General features: G+C 41.7%; 1 protein-coding gene across 1 annotated transcript; it reads left to right on the top strand.

Annotated features, from left to right (window-relative positions):
- The first annotated feature begins 424 nt into the window (after window positions 1-424).
- On the top strand, window positions 425-2,655 carry LOC111976763 (probable E3 ubiquitin-protein ligase DTX3). Its single transcript, XM_024005870.2, has 3 exons — window positions 425-913; window positions 1,416-1,633; window positions 1,879-2,655. The coding sequence occupies exons 1-3, from the start codon at window positions 572-574 to the stop codon at window positions 1,955-1,957; spliced, it is 639 nt and encodes a 212-aa protein (XP_023861638.1). The 5' UTR covers window positions 425-571; the 3' UTR covers window positions 1,958-2,655.
- Window positions 2,656-16,274: the final 13,619 nt, after the last annotated feature.

Genomic DNA, 16,274 nt, shown 5'->3' with positions numbered 1-16,274 from the left:
GTATCGTGTTGCAAATTGATTGTGAAAAGTTAAAGATTTGCTTTTCTAATTGTGTTCATTTGTATTTTATGAGTCTGTTGATGTTAAACAATTATGTGGTTTACATTTTAATACTTGAATAAAAAAAGGTTATGTTCTGTTTATGGTGGTGGTATTGTTTATTATTGGTTTAATATTATGTAAATCGCCTCAGTACAAATCTGACATTTATGATCACATGTTTTTCACTCCATTATGCAATATTATAGCAAGACTATTTTATTTATGGTTGTAACACAACTCAACCCTCAGGAAGATATCCTATGCCTTGGTTCACACATGGCAGTGCAAACTATTGAAGTGGAACGTTACTGTAGCCTTTACACTTACGTTGTAGCTTCTGCCGAACATTAGCAACGGGTGACGTATGGTAATGACTAGATGTGGGAGGCTTTACTCCTCTTTCTGTCGACATAGTCCTCTTCCTGAAAAGCAAAGTTCAGCTCAGACGAGTTGGTCAGATGACTTTGCGTTTTCCTGTTTCTGCTACAAATTACCTATGTATAAAATGTCCTCAAACGCTTAATCTATAATGACATCATCTGGATTCTCCAACATAGGCGACAGATGTACTTCTGCAACAGAGCAGAGACTCGGCGGCGACGAGGAGGACCATTGCATAATATGCATGGACAGTTTTCAGGAAAAGATCACTTTAAAATGTTCTCACTCATTCTGTTCAAGTTGTATTGACTCGTTTTTCAAAATTAAGCCCGCATGTCCGGTATGTAATAGTTTTCACGGGACCTACGAAGGAACGCAGCCCCGGAACGGGATCATGACAGTGAGACGCAACTGGCAGTGTTTACCTGGCTATGAGGAGGGGAATGGACATATCACGATTGATTATCACTTTCCAGCCGGAGTACAAGGGGTGAGATTTATTGTAGCCTATGTTTACTTTATATGTGACGCAGATGGGCCTATATTTTATCGCAGGATTGAAAGTGTCAATAGACATTGTGCCACTCTTGACTTGAAGACGAAAGGGCCATGCGTATAGTCGGAGATTAGTCAGAGATTCATCATAATGTTGTTCTTGAAAGCCCTTATATGGTACTGCCCCTCCATGGCATTACAGTCTTGCTGGTGATGTCATGCCAGACAGATTAGCTGTTGACTTCTTTATCACCTAAGGTGGAGTTTGATCCTCCATGAGTCCCTAATTATAAGTAGTAGGCTTCATCTTACCACCACCAGTCAGTTATTTGAAATAACATGATTAGGCCTACAGCCAGTGGAGAAGACCCAGCTCAGGAGTCTGGTTCCTCTTGAGGTTTCTTCCTTCTAGGGAGTTTTTCCTTGCTACTGTGGAAAAGGGTTTTATAGACACAGTTGATTGATTGATATTACTCTTTCTCGCCACATCCCTCCAGCCTGAGCATCCGAACCCGGGTGAGAAGTACTGCAGCACATCCAGGACAGCCTTTCTGCCAGCCTGTGAGGAAGGAGAGAAGGTACTGAGGCTGCTCCAGACAGCCTTTCACAGGAGGCTCATCTTCACCATCGGGACATCAGCCACCACCGGCCTCAACAACTCCATCACATGGAACGACATACACCACAAGACCAACATTAGTGGAGGACCACAGTTGTAAGTAGGCCTATCTATCCTAGTCAGAGGAAATAGAATCAGAATACTCACACACTGTTTGAATGCTCCTGAAGTTTCATTGTGACATTTCTATCTCTAAGACTAATGAAGACCCATATCAGTGTATGACGGTGTTGTAACGGTGTTATTGACATTCGAGAGCGTTTGAACTTTGCCATGTTTTTGAAATGGCAGATCAATGTGACACTGAAGCTGATACGCCATCTCTCTTTTCTCCTTGTTAGTTTTGGGTATCCAGACCCGGGCTACCTCTCTAGGGTCCAGGAGGAGCTTCGTCTGAAGGGAGTGACAGAGGAGAGCTGACTCCACTGGAGCTTCATGAAACCATAGAACTAGAATTACTCTTAGTTCAAATTCTATACATATTGTCACACTCAGGAATCAAACACAAGACGAGAAGAGCAGTTACGGTGTTGGGGAAGCTACACTGAAAATATAGCTTACCAAGCTACCAATTCACACTAGAAGCTTAGCTACCCTTAAGAAAAATATAGTTTCCTTCAAGTTACTTTGAAAAAGTAGTACACTACATCAAAACTACTTTGTGAAAAATTATCAAATTTAAATCTGAAATGTCATAGACTACAAGTTGCAAGAACAGATCACTTTACTGGTAAAATGTTAACAGAATGTGTAATTTGGCCTATTAAACATAACAACTTAAAATTAAGAAAGGAAGGTATTGCCTATTTCGCCCATATTTTATTTTATTTTAGCAAAAAAACAGTGTGGGTTTCCAGTAGTTAGCTACACCACCACATGGCAAAAAAAAGTAAATAACTACTGAAAACACTACCTAGATTTGAATTCAGTTCAACTACCACCAAGCTACTGTAAAATGTAGTTAAATTGCTAGTTGAACTACATGTAGTTCACTACTCCCCAACACTGAGCAGTTATGATTGTAGCCAACGGTTCCCAAAAAGGTTGGTTACAGACGTACAAAAATATCATACCACCAAGACATGCTATCCTCTCACCGTCACAATAACAGGGTATTTTTTTAAATATTTTTTTTTTTGGGGGGGGGGGGTACTGATAGTTGTGCATCTAGAAGTGTTAAGAAAAATATTTGATTCTTATTTACAATAAAAGTCACTTCAAAATGACACAATGCATTATTTACTATTGTGCGCAAAATAATCTGAAACACAACCAAAACAAAGAGCAAATGCATCCAACAAGTTTGTAGTCACAAGCTTGATGTAGTCATTGCTTGCTATGAATATGGGACCAAGTGCTGTAATTTCTAAATGGGTCACCCGATATGGATGAAAGTACCCTCAAATTAAAGCAGTCAGTCTTTGTTTAATTTCAAATCCAAACTTTTGGAGTACAGAGCCAAAAGACGAAAAGATTCTTCACTGTCCCAATAAGTATTTGTGCTCCTGAGTGGCACAGCGGTCTAAGGCACTCCATTTCAGCGCTAGAGGCATCACGACAGACCCTGGTTCAAGGCTGTATCACAACCGGCCGTGATTGGGAGTTCCATAGGGCGGCGCACAATTGGCCCAGCGTCGTTAGGGTTTGGCCGGGGTAGACCATCATTGCAAATATGAATTTGTTCTTAACTGACTTGCCTAGTTAAATGAAGGTTTAATAAAAATAAATACATAATTATGGAGGGCACTGTATATGGTAGCATAGCTTTAAGATGGTTCATCGAAGACGTGTGTTTTGACTCAATGCCTGAAAGTTGTGTTCTCAATATTATGTTGCAGTTTCTTTATTTGTTTAAAAATGCGCATTTTTCTCCACTGATTATGTGGCAGAAAAAAAGCTTTTGATCCATGTATCAGAGAGCTAAGAGAACATTTATATTATAAAAAAATATATATACAGTGAGGGAAAAAAGTATTTGATCCCCTGCTGATTTTGTACGTTTGCGCACTGACAAAGAAATTATCAGTCTATAATTTTAATGGTAGGTTTATTTGAACAGTGAGAGACAGAATAACAACAAAAATATCCAGAAAAATGCATGTCAAAAATGTTATAAATTGATTTGCATTTTAATGAGGGAAATAAGTATTTGACCCCTTCTCAATCAAAAAGATTTCTGGCTCCCAGGTGTCTTTCATACAGGTAACGAACGGAGATTAGGAGCACACTCTTAAAGGGAGTGCTCCTAATCTCAGTTTCTTACCTGTATAAAAGATACCTGTCCACAGAAGCAATCAATCAATCAGATTCCAAACTCTCCACCATGGCCAAGACCAAAGAGCTCTCCAAGGATGTCAGGGACAAGATTGTAGACCTACACAAGGCTGGAATGGGCTACAAGACCATCGCCAAGCAGCTTGGTGAGAAGGTGACAACAGTTTGTGATTATTCGCAAATGGAAGAAACACAAAAGAACTGTCAATCTCCCTCAGCCTGGGGCTCCATGCAAGATCTCACCTCGTGGAGTTGCAATGATCATGAGAACGGTGAGGAATCAGCCCAGAACTACACAGGAGGATCTTGTCAATGATCTCAAGGCAGCTGGGACCATAGTCATCAAGAAAACAATTGGTAACACACTATGCCGTGAAGGACTGAAATCCTGCAGCGCCCGCAAGGTCCCCCTGCTCAAGAAAGCACATATACATGCCCGTCTGAAGTTTGCCAATGAACATCTGAATGATTCAGAGGACAACTGGGTGAACGTGTTGTGGTCAGATGAGGACAAAATGGAGTTCTTTGGCATCAACCCCAACTTGCCGTGTTTGGAGGAGGAGGAATGCTGCCTATGACCCCAAGAAACCACCCCACCGTCAAACATGAGGTGGAAACATTATGCTTTGGGGGTGTTTTTTCTGCTAAAGGGACAGGACCTTCACCGCATCAAAGGGACGATGGACGGGGCCAGTACCGTCAAATCTTGGGTGAAAACCTCCTTCCCTCAGCCAGGGTATTGAAAATGGGTCGTGGATGGGTATCCAGCATGACAATGACCCAAAACACACGGCCAAGGCAAACAGGAGTGGCTCAAGAAGAAGCACATTAAGGTCCTGGAGTGGCCTAGCCAGTCTCCAGACCTTAACCCATAGAAAATCTGTGGAGGGAGCTGAAGGTTCGAGTTGCCAAACGTCAGCCTCGAAACCTTAATGACTTGAAGAAGATCTGCAAAGAGGAGTGGGACAAAAAATCCCTCCTGAGATGTGTGCAAACCTGGTGGCCAACTACAAGAAACGTCTGACCTCTGTGATTGCCAACAAGGGTTTTGCCACAAGTACTAAGTCATGTTTTGCAGAGGGGTCAAATACTTATTTCCCTCATTAAAATGCAAATCAATTCATAACATTTTTGACATGCGTTTTGACATGCGTTTTTCTGGATTTTTTTTGTTGATATTCTGTCTCACTGTTCAAATAAACCTACCATTAAAATTATAGACTGATCATTTCTTTGTCAGTGGCAAACGTACAAATCAGCAGGGGATCAAATACTTTTTTCCCTCACTGTATATATATCAAACACTGACTGTACAAAACATTAAGAACACCTTATTGAGTTGCACCCCCCATACACTACATACACATCCATGTCTCAATTGTCTCAAGGCTTAAAATTCCTTCTTTAACCTGTCTCCTCACCTTCATCTACACTGATTGACGTGGATTTAACATGTGACATCAATAAGGGATCATAGCTTTCACCTGGATTCACCTGGTAAGTCACGTCATGGAAAGAGCAGGTGTTCTTAATGTTATATACAGGGGGGCAAAAAAGTATTTAGTCAGCCACCAATTGTGCAAGTTCTCCCCACTTAAAAAGATGAGAAGAGGCCTGTAATTTTCATCATAGGTACACTTCAACTATGACAGACAAAATGAAGAAAAACAAATCCTGAAAATCAATTGTAGGATTTTTAATGAATTTATTTGCAAGTATGGTGGAAAATAAGTATTTGGTCAATAACAAAAGTTTATCGCAATACTTTGTTATATACCCTTTGTTGGCAATGACAGAGGTCAAACGTTTCTGTAAGTCTTCACAAGGTTTTCAACACACTGGTTGCTGGTATTTTGGCCCATTCTCCATGCAGACTCATCTAGAGCAGTGATGTTTTGGGCTGTTGCTGGGGCAACACGGACTTTCAACTCCCTCCAAAGATTTTCTATGGGGTTGAGATCTGGAGACTGGCTAGGCCACTCCAGGACCTTGAAAATGCTTCTTACGAAGCCACTCTCGTTGCCCGGGCGGTGTGTTTGGGATCATTGTCATGCTGAAAGACCCAGCCACGTTTCATCTTCAATGCCCCTTGCTGATGGAAGGAGGTTTTCACTCAAAATCTCACGATACATGGCCCCATTCATTCTTTCCGTTACACGGATCAGTCGTCCTGGTCCCTTTGCAGAAAAACAGCCCCAAAGCATGATGTTTCCACCCCCATGCTTCACAGTAGGTATGGTGTTCTTTGGATGCAACTCAGCATTCTTTGTCCTCCAAAACGACTAGTTGAGTTTTTACCAAAAAGTTCTATTTTGGTTTCACTCTGACCATATGACATTCTCCCAATCTTCTTCTGGATCATCCAAATGCTCTCTAGCAAACTTCAGACGGGCCTGGACATGTACTGGCTTAAGCAGGGGACACGTCTGGCACTGCAGGATTGAGTCCCTGGCGGCGTAGTGTGTTACTGATGGTAGGCTTTGTACTTTGGTCTCAGCTCTCTGCAGGTCATTCACTAGGTCCCCCCGTGTGGTTCTGGATTTTGCTCACCTGTCTTGTGATCATTTTGACCCCACGGGGTAGGATCTTGCCCCAGATCGAGGGAGATTATCAGTGGTCTTGTATGTCTTCCATTTCCTAATAATTGCTCCCACGTTGATTTCTTCAAACCAAGCTGCTTACCTATTGCAGATTCAGTCTTCTCAGCCTGGTGCAGGTCTACAATTTTTGTTTCTGGTGTCCTTTGACAGCTCTTTGGTCTTGGCCATAGTGGAGTTTGGAGTGTGACTGTTGAGGTTGGACAGGTGTCTTTATACTGATAACAAGTTCAAACAGGTGCCATTAATATAGGTAACGAGTGGAGGACAGAGGAGCCTCTTAAAGAAGAAGTTACAGGTCTGTGAGAGCCAGAAATCTTGCTTGTTTGTAGGTGCCAAATACTTATTTTCCCACCATAATTTGCAAATAAATTCATTAAAATCCCTACAATGTGATTTTCTGGATTTTTTTTCTCCATTTTGTCTGTCATAGTTAAGTGTACCTATGATTGAAATACAGGCCTCTCTCATCTTTTTAAGTGGGTAGAACTTGCAGCAATTGGGTGGCTGACTAAATACTTTTTTGCCCCACTATATATATATATACTGAACAAAAATATAAATGCAACATGTAAAGTGTTGGTCCCATGTTTCATGAGCTGAAAGAAAAGATCCCAGAAATGTTCCATACGCACAAAAAGCCTATTTCTCTCAAATATTGTGCACAAACTTGTTTACATCCCTGTTAGTGAGCATTTCTGCTTTGCCAAGATAATGCATCCACCTGACAGGTGTGGCATATTAAGAAGCTGAATAAACAGCATGATCATTACACAGGTGCACCTGTGTGCAATTGCGTGCAATTGGCATTCTGACTGCAGGAATGTCCACCAGAGCTGTTGCCATAAAATTTTATGTTAATTTCTCTACCAAAAGCCGCCTCCAATGTCGTTTTAGAGAATTTGGCAGTACGTCCAACCGGCCTCACAACCGCAAACCACATGTAACCACGTCAGTCCAGGACCTCCACATCCAGATTCTTCACCTGCGGGTTCATCAGAGACCAGCCACACGGACAGCTAATGAAACTGAGTATTTCTGTCTATAATAAAGCCCTTTTGTAATGGAAAGTGTAGCCTATAGTTCGAATTATTGAAGTTTAAGTTATGAAGCCTGTAAGAATCTTTGATAGCCTAGTGGTGCTCATCCTGTCGAGCTGATCTGTGCGTGTTGGTAGGCGCAACTAATGTGTAGGCCTGCGGCTGCATTTCAGATACATGTTTGTACATTCGAACAGCAGTAGGACCAGTGTACCTTGTTTTATTAGGGCTCTAAAGTAATACTCGTTGTGCCCCCCTATGGATTTAAATTCCCAATCTGGCCCTCATACCATCATGGCCACCTAATCATCCCCAGCTTCCAATTGGCTCATTCATCGCCACTCCTCTCCCCTGTAACTATTGCCTAGGTCGTTGCTGTAAATGAGAATGTGTTCACAGTCAACTTATCTGGTCAAATAAGGGTAACCCCCCCCCCCCAAAAAAAAAAAGTTATGGCTTCCCAGTGGGCGTGCCTGGCTCCGAAGTGGGTAGGCCTGGCTCCCAAGTGGGTCCCAGGCCCACCCATGGCTGCGCCCCTGAACAATCATGTGAAACCATAGATTAGGGCCTAATGAATTGATTTAAATTGACTGATTTCCTTATATGAACTGTAACTCAGTAAAATCGTTGAAATTGTTGCATTTATATTTTTGTTCAGTGTGTGTGTATATATATATATATATAGTACCAGTCAAAAGTTTGGACACACCTACTCATTCAAGGGTTTTTCTTTATTTTTACTATTTTCTACATTGTAGAATAATAGTGAAGACATCAAAACTATGACATAACACATATGGAATCAAAAAAGTGTTAAACAAATCCAAATATATTTTAGATTTTAGATTCTTCAAAGTAGCCACCCTTTGCTTTGATGACAGCTTTGCACACTCTTGGCATTCTCTCAACCAGCTTCATGAGGTAGTCACCTGGAATTTCAATAAACAGGTGTGCCTTGTTAAAAGTTAATTTGTGGAATTTCTTTCCTTCTATAATTTGTTTTTCAACAGGATAATGACCCAACACACCTCCAGGCTGTGTAAGGGCTATTTGACCAATAAGGAGAGTGATGGAATGCTGCAGATGACCTGGCCTCCACAATCACCCGACCTCAACCCAATTGAGATAGTTTGGGATGAGTTGGACCGCAGAGTGAAGGAAAAGCAGCCAACAAGTGCTCAGCATATGTGGGAACTCCTTCAAGACTGTTGGAAAAGCATTCCAGGTGAAGCTGGTTGAGAGAATGCCAAGAGTGTGCAAAGCTGTCATCAAGACAAAAGGTGGCTATTTTTTTATTTTTTTTATTTCACCTTTATTTAACCAGGTAGGCTAGTTGAGAACAAGTTCTCATTTACAACTGCGACCTGGCCAAGATAAAGCAAAGCAGTGTGACACAAACAACACAGAGTTACACATGGAATAAACAAACATACAGTCAATAACACAATAGAGAAAAAGTCTATATACAGTGTGTGCATATGAGGTAAGATAAGGGAGGTAGGCAATAAAGAGGCCATTTCCAAGATTTTTCAAGAATTTCTAATATAAAATATATTTTGATTTGTTTAACACTTTTTTGGTTACTACATGATTCCATATGTGTTATTTTATAGTTTTGATGTCTTCACTATTATTCTACAATGTAAAAATAATAAAAAATAAAGAAAGACCCTTGAATGAGTAGGTGTGTCGAAACATTTTACTATTACTGTATATATATATATATACGTATATATATATACTATTATTTTATAATAATAATATATAAATGTTTTCTTATATACCTCCTAATTCATCTCAATTAGATGATTGTTTATAGAGCAGTCAATAAAATCTGTTAATTAATTATTTTAATGTACAGGATGTCCTTGTTGTGTATGACAGAATCCGCACCTCCATGCCATTTTCCTTCTACCTCAATAGAGGGCGATCCTCTACTTCAAAATAACAGGAGCGTGCTTGGTATGCCGCCTAATCAGCACCAAATCCACTCTCTCTAAAACACTATAAAACAGCACCTCCACACACCCCACCCGGCAAACCGGGAACATTCTCAGAACATTACCTAAGAATCCCATTAAGTTCTATTTACTGTAGGGTTGTATCTAACATGATGATAACAAAATGTTTATTTTTTCCCCCAGAAAATGTTTAAAATGAAATAACCTTGGAATGTTCTCCTAGCGGTAACTAAAATGTTGTGTTCAACATCTGTAACAACCGCTACAGAACATTCCCCAAATGTTCTAATTAGGTTTCCAGGTAATGTAACAACACAATGTATCAGTAATGAGATGGCACCGACAGACATGGTCGCCCTGTTTCTAGCTCCTAGCAAACTTTGCTATATTTCGTTTTTTTGTTTGTTATTTCTTACATTATTTAATCAGAACGTTTCGAGTACTATCACCTACAGCCGAAAATGCATTTTGGATATTAGATCAGTGGTCACTCACCAGAAATTAGACTAGAAATTTGACTTCCCAGACCTGGATCCTTTGTTTGAACTGCCGAGACGGCCCCATTCATCCTGGATGATACTCCAAAAAGTTGCTGCCGGAGGAGAGGGAGGAGAAATAGGGTCCTAGTCAGACTCAGGAGGTCGGCATACCACCCATGGGTTCCGAGTATATTACTCGCTAAAGTTCAGTCCATGAACAATAAAATAGATGAGCTCAGTGCGAGGATCTCCTTCCAGAGAGACATAAGGGACTGTAACATAGTCTGTTTAACGGAATCATGGCTCTCTCCGGATATATTGTCCCATACAACCAGCAGGGTTCTCCGTTCATTGCACGGACAGGAAAAATAACTCTCCAGGAAACACAGAGGTGGAGGAGAATGTCTTATGATTAAAAACTCATGGTGTGATTGAGGTAACATACAGAAAGTCAAGTCATTTTGTTCTCCCCATCTGGAATACCTCATCCTCAAATGCCCACCACATTACTTCCCAAGATAATTTTATTTGGTTATAGTCACTGCCGTGTATGTTCGCCTACAAGCCGACACTGCAATGGCTCTCAAGGAACTACAGTTGAAGTCGGAAGTTTACATACACCTTAGCCAAATACATTTCAACTCAGTTTTTCACAATTCCTGACATTTAATCCAAGTAAAAATTCCCTGTTTTAGGTCAGTTAGATTCACCACTTTATTTTAAGAATGTGAAATGTCAGAATAATAGTAGGGAAAATGATTTATTTCAGCTTTTATTTCTTTCATCACATTCCCGTTGGGTCAGAAGTTTACATACACTCAATTAGTATTTGGTAGCATTGCCTTTAAATTGTTTAACTTGGGTCAAACGTTTTGGGTAGCCTTCCACAATAAGTTGGGTGAATTTTGTCCCATTCCTCCTGACAGAGCTGGTGTAACTGAGTAAGGTTTGTAGGCCTCCTTGCTCGTACATGCTTTTTCAGTTCTGCCCACACATTTTCTATATGATTGAGGTCAGGGCTTTCTGATGGCCACTCCAATACCTTGACTTTGTTGTCCTTAAGCCATTTTGCCACAACTTTGGAAGTTTGCTTGGGGTCATTGTCCATTCGGAAGACCCATTTGTGACCAGGCTTTAACTTTCTGACTGATGTCTTGAGATGTTGCTTCAATATATCCACATCATTTTCTGCCTCATGATGCCATCTATTTTGTGAGGTGCACCAGTCCCTCCTGCAGCAAAGCACCCCCACAGCATGATGCTGCCACCCCGTGCTTGCGGTTGGGATGGTGTCTTCTGCGGCTTGCAAGCATCCCTTTTTCCACCAAAACATAACGATGGTCATTATGCCCAAACAGTTCTATTTTTGTTTCATCAGACCAGAGAACATTTCTCCAAAAACTACGATCTTTGTCCCCATGTGCAGTTGCAAACCGTAATCTGTCTTTTTTATGGCGGTTTTGGAGCAGTGGCTTCTTCCTTGCTGAGCGGCCTTTCAGGTTATGTCAATATAGGACCGTTTTACTGTGGATATAGATACTTTTGTACCTGTTTTCTCCAGCATCTTCACAAGGTCCACAAGGTCGCTTCAAGACTGCTTCGATCACGCGGATTGGAATATGTTCCGCATTGCATCCAACAACAATATTGACGAATACGCTGATTCGGTGAGCCGAGTTCATTAGAAAGTGCATTGACGATGTCGTACCCACAACGATTAAAACATTCCCAAACCAGACCGTGGATTGACGGCAGCATTCGCCTGAAACTGAAAGCGCGAACCATGCTTTTAACCAGGCAAGTGGACCGGAAACATGACCGAATACAAAAGTGTAGCTATTCTCTCCGCAAGGCAATAAACAAGCTAAGTCCCAGATAAGAGACAAAATAGAGTCGCAATTCAACAGCTCAGACACAAGAGGTATGTGGCAGGGTCTACAGTCAATCACGGATTACAAAAAGAAAACCAGCCCCGCGCGGACCAGGATGTCTTGCTCCCAGACAGGCTAAATAATTTTTTGCTCGTTTGAGGACAATACAGTGCCACTGACACGGCCCGCTACCAAAACCTGGGGGCTCTCTTTCACTGCAGCCGAGGTGAGTAAAAATTTAAACGTGTTAACCCTCGCAAGGCTGCACCCACGGCATTCCCGACGCGTCTCAGAGATGCGCAGACAGCTGGCTGGTGTGTTTACGGACATATTCAATCAATCCTTATCCCAGTCTGCTGTTCCCACATGCTTCAAAGGGCCACCATTGTTCCTGTTCCAGAAAGCTAAGGTAACTGAGCTAAACGACTACGTTAGCACTCACTCCGTCATCATTAGAATTGCTTTGAGAGACTAGTCAGGACCATATTCACTCCACCCTACCGGACACCCTAGACACCTTCCAATTTGCTTACCGACCGAATAGGTCACAGACGACGCAATCACAATCACACTGCACACTGCCTAACCCATCTGGACAAGAGGAATACCTATGTGAGAATGCTGTTCAGACTACAGCTCAGCATTTAACACATAGTACTCCAAACTCGTGGGTCTCGACCCCGCCCTGTGCAACTGGGTCTTGGACTTCCTGATGGCCCCCCCATCAGGGGCGGTGGTGAGGGTGGTGAGGGTAGGTAAAAACATCTCCACCCCGCTGATCCTCAACACTGGGGCCCCACAAGGGTGCGTTCTGAGCCCCTCCTGTACTCCCTGTTCACCCACGACTGCGTGGCATGCCAGCCTCCAACTCATCATCAAGAAGATGACACAAAGTGGTAGGCTTGATTACCAACAACGACGAGACGGCCTACAGGGAGGAGGTGAGGGCCCTCGGAGTGTGGTGTCAGGAAAATAACCTCACACTCAACGTCAACAAAACAAAGGAGATGATTGTGGACTTCAGGAAACAGCAGAGGGAGCACCCCCTATCCACATCGACGGGACAGTAGTGGAGAAGGTGGAAAGTTTTAAGTTCCTCGGTGTACACATCACGGACAAACTGAATTGGTCCACCCACACAGACAGCGTTGTGAAGAGCGGCAGCAGCGCCTCTAAACCTCAGGAGGCTGAAGAAATTCAGCTTGTCACAAAAGCACTCACAAACTTTTACAGATGCACAATCGAGAGCATCCTGTCGGGCTGTATCACCGCCTGGTACGGCAACTGCTCCGCCTACAACCGTAAGGCTCTCCAGAGGGTAGTGAGGTCTGCACAACGCATCACCGGGGCAAATTACCTGCCCTCCAGGACACCTACACCACCCGATGTCACAGGAAGGCCATAAAGATCACAAAAGGACAACAACCACCCAAGCCACTGCCTGTTCACCCCGCTATCACCAGAAGGCGAGGTCAGTACAGGTGCATCAAAGCAGGGACCGAGAGACTGAAAAACAGCTTCTATCTCAAGGCCATCAGACTGTTAAACAGCCACCACTAACATTTAGCGGCCGCTGCCACATACTGACTCAACTCCAGCCACTTTAATAATGGGAATTGATGGAAATTATGTAAAAATGTACCACTAGCCACTTTAAACAATGCCACTTAATATAATGTTTACATACCCCACATTACTCATCTCATATGTATATGTAATAACTGTACTCTATATCATACTCGCATTCTTGCCATCTTTTGTAATACATGTATCACTAGTCACTTTAAACTATGCACTTTATGTTTACATACCTACATTACTCATCTCATATGTATATACTGTACTCTATACCATCTACTGCATCTTGCCTATGCCGTTCTGTACCATCACTCATCATATATCTTTATGTACATATTCTTTATCCCTTTACACTTGTGTGTATAAGGTAGTAGTTGTGGAATTGTTAGGTTAGATTACTTGTTGGTTTATTGACTGCCTTGGTGACGGAACTAGAAGCACAAGCATTTCGCTACACTCGCATTAACATCTGCTAACCATGTGTATGTGACAAATAAAATTTGATTTGATTTGATTTGTTTTGCACTTTTCGCACCAKAGTACGTTCATCTCTAGGAGACAGAACGCGTCTCCTTCCTGAGCGGTATGACGGCTGCGTGGTCCCATGGTGTTTATACTTGCGTACTATTGTTTGTACAGATGAACGTGGTACCTTCAGGCGTTTGGAAATTGGTCCCAAGGATGAACCAGACTTGTGGAGGTCTACAATTTCTTTTCTGAGATCTTGGCTGATTTCTTTAGATTTTCCCATGATGTCAAGCAAAGAGGCACTGAGTGTGAAGGAAGGCCTTGAAATACATTCACAGGTGTACCTCCAATTGACTCAAATCATGACATCATTTTCTGGAAATGTCCAAGCTGTTTAAAGGCACTGTCAACTTAGTGTATGTAAACTTCTGACCCACTGGAATTCTTATACAGTGAATTATAAGTTAAATAATCTGTTTGTAAACAATCGTTGGAAAAATTACTTGTGTCATGCACAAAGTAGATGTCCTTACCGACTTGCCAAAACTGTAGTTTGTTAACTTCTCTAGGATAGGGGGCAGCATTTTCACGTTTGGATGAAAAGCATACCCAAATTCAACTACCAGCTACTCATCCCCAGAAGATAAGATATGCATATTATTAGTAGATTTGGATAGAAAACACTCTGACGTTTCTAAAACTGTTTGAATCATGTCTGTGAGTATAACAGAACTGATTTAGCAGGCGAAACCCCGAGGACAAACCATTCAGATTTTTTTTTTTTGAGGTCACTCTCTTTTCAACGGGTTTTCACTGGGAATACAAATTTCTAATTGACCTTCTTGCAGTTCCTACCGCTTCCACTGGATGTCAACAGTCTTTAGAAATTGGTTGAGGTTTATTCCTTTGTGTAATGAAGAAGTACGGCCATCTTGAACGAGGGTCACTGGAAGTGTACTGTTAGTTAGAGGCGCGTGACCAGAAAGCTAACTACAGTTTGATGTAATCCTGTATTGAACACAGATCATCCCGTCTTTTTTTCGATTATTTACTTGAGAAAATACCTAAAGTTGTATTACAAAAGTAGTTTGAAATGTTTTGGCAAAGTTTACAGGTAACTTTGAGATATTTTGTAGTCACGTTGCACAAGTTGGAACCGGTGTTTTTCTGGATCAAACGCGCCAAATAAATAAATTTTGGATATATATCGACGGAATTAATCGAACAAAAGGACCATTTGTGATGTTTATGGGACTTATTGGAGTGCCAACAACAGAAGCTCGTCAAAGGTAAGGCATGAATTATATTTTTATTTCTGCGTTTTGTGTCGCACCTGCAGGGTTGAAATATGCCTCTCTCTCTGTTTACTATGGTGCTGTCCTCAGATAATAGCATTGTTTGCTTTCGCCGAAAAGCCTATTTGAATTCTGACACGTTGGCTGGATTCACAACCAGTGTAGCTTTAATTTGGTATCTTTCATGTGTGATTTAATGAAAGTTAGATTTTTATAGTAATTTATTTGAATATGGCACTCTGCATTTTCTCTGGCTTTTTGCCAAGTGAGACAGTAGCGTCCCGCCTAAACTCAGATTTTTGGATATAAATATAAACTTTACCGAACAAAACATACATGTATTGTGTAACATGAAGTCCTATGAGTGTCATCGGATGAAGATCATCAAAGGTTAGTGATTAATTGTATCTCTATTTCTGCTTTTTGTTACTCCTCTCTTTGGCTGGAAAAATGGCTGTGTTTTTCTGTGGCTATGTACTGACCTAACGTAATCATTTGGTGTGCTTTCGCCGTAAATCCTTTTTGAAATCAGATATGTTGGCTGGATTCACAACAAGTGTAGCTTTAATTTGGTGTCTTTCATGTGTGATTTCATGAAAGTTTGATTCTTATAGTAATTTATTAGAATTTGGCGCTCTGCACTTTTACTGGCTTTTGGTCAAGTGGGACGTTAGCGTCCCACATATCCCAGAGAAGTTAACAAGAAATTTGTGGAGTGGTTGAAAAACGAGTTTTAATGACTCCAACCTAAGTGTATGTAAACTGCCAACTTCAACTGTAAACTGGATTTTGTGCAAACTGGAAACCGTATATCCTGAGGTCGCATTTATTGTAGTTGGGGACTTTAATAAAGGAAATCTGATGGAAACTCCCAAAATCCTATCAACACATCTCCTTTGCTAATCGACGACCCCGGCAGTGGAGATTGTCAAAAGCTTCAACTTCCTCTGCATGCACATCACTGATGACCTGAAATGGTCGATTTAAACCATAGGAGGCTACAGAAATTTGACTTGGCCCCTAAGACCGTCACAAGCGTCTACAGCTGCACAATTGAGAGTGTCCTGTTGGGCTGTATCAACGCCTGGTACGGAAATTGCACCGTCCGCAACTGCAGGGCTCTCCAGAAGGTGGTGCGGTCAGCCCAGCACACCATTGGGGACACACTGCCTGT

This window comes from Salvelinus sp. IW2-2015, linkage group LG17 (assembly GCF_002910315.2).
Source record: "Salvelinus sp. IW2-2015 linkage group LG17, ASM291031v2, whole genome shotgun sequence".
NCBI lineage: Eukaryota > Metazoa > Chordata > Actinopteri > Salmoniformes > Salmonidae > Salvelinus > Salvelinus sp. IW2-2015.
The sequence above is the reverse complement of the archived record's forward strand: the minus strand, read 5'-3'. Positions and strand labels throughout refer to the sequence as shown.

Bases quoted from the DNA above. Each gene is read 5' to 3' on its own strand.
- LOC111976763 (XM_024005870.2), top strand. From the start codon at position 572: ATGACATCATCTGGATTCTCCAACATAGGCGACAGATGTACTTCTGCA. The intron at 914-1,415 runs GTGAGATTTATT...ACATCCCTCCAG, and splicing joins TTCCAGCCGGAGTACAAGGG to CCTGAGCATCCGAACCCGGG. The intron at 1,634-1,878 runs GTAAGTAGGCCT...TCTCCTTGTTAG, and splicing joins ATTAGTGGAGGACCACAGTT to TTTTGGGTATCCAGACCCGG.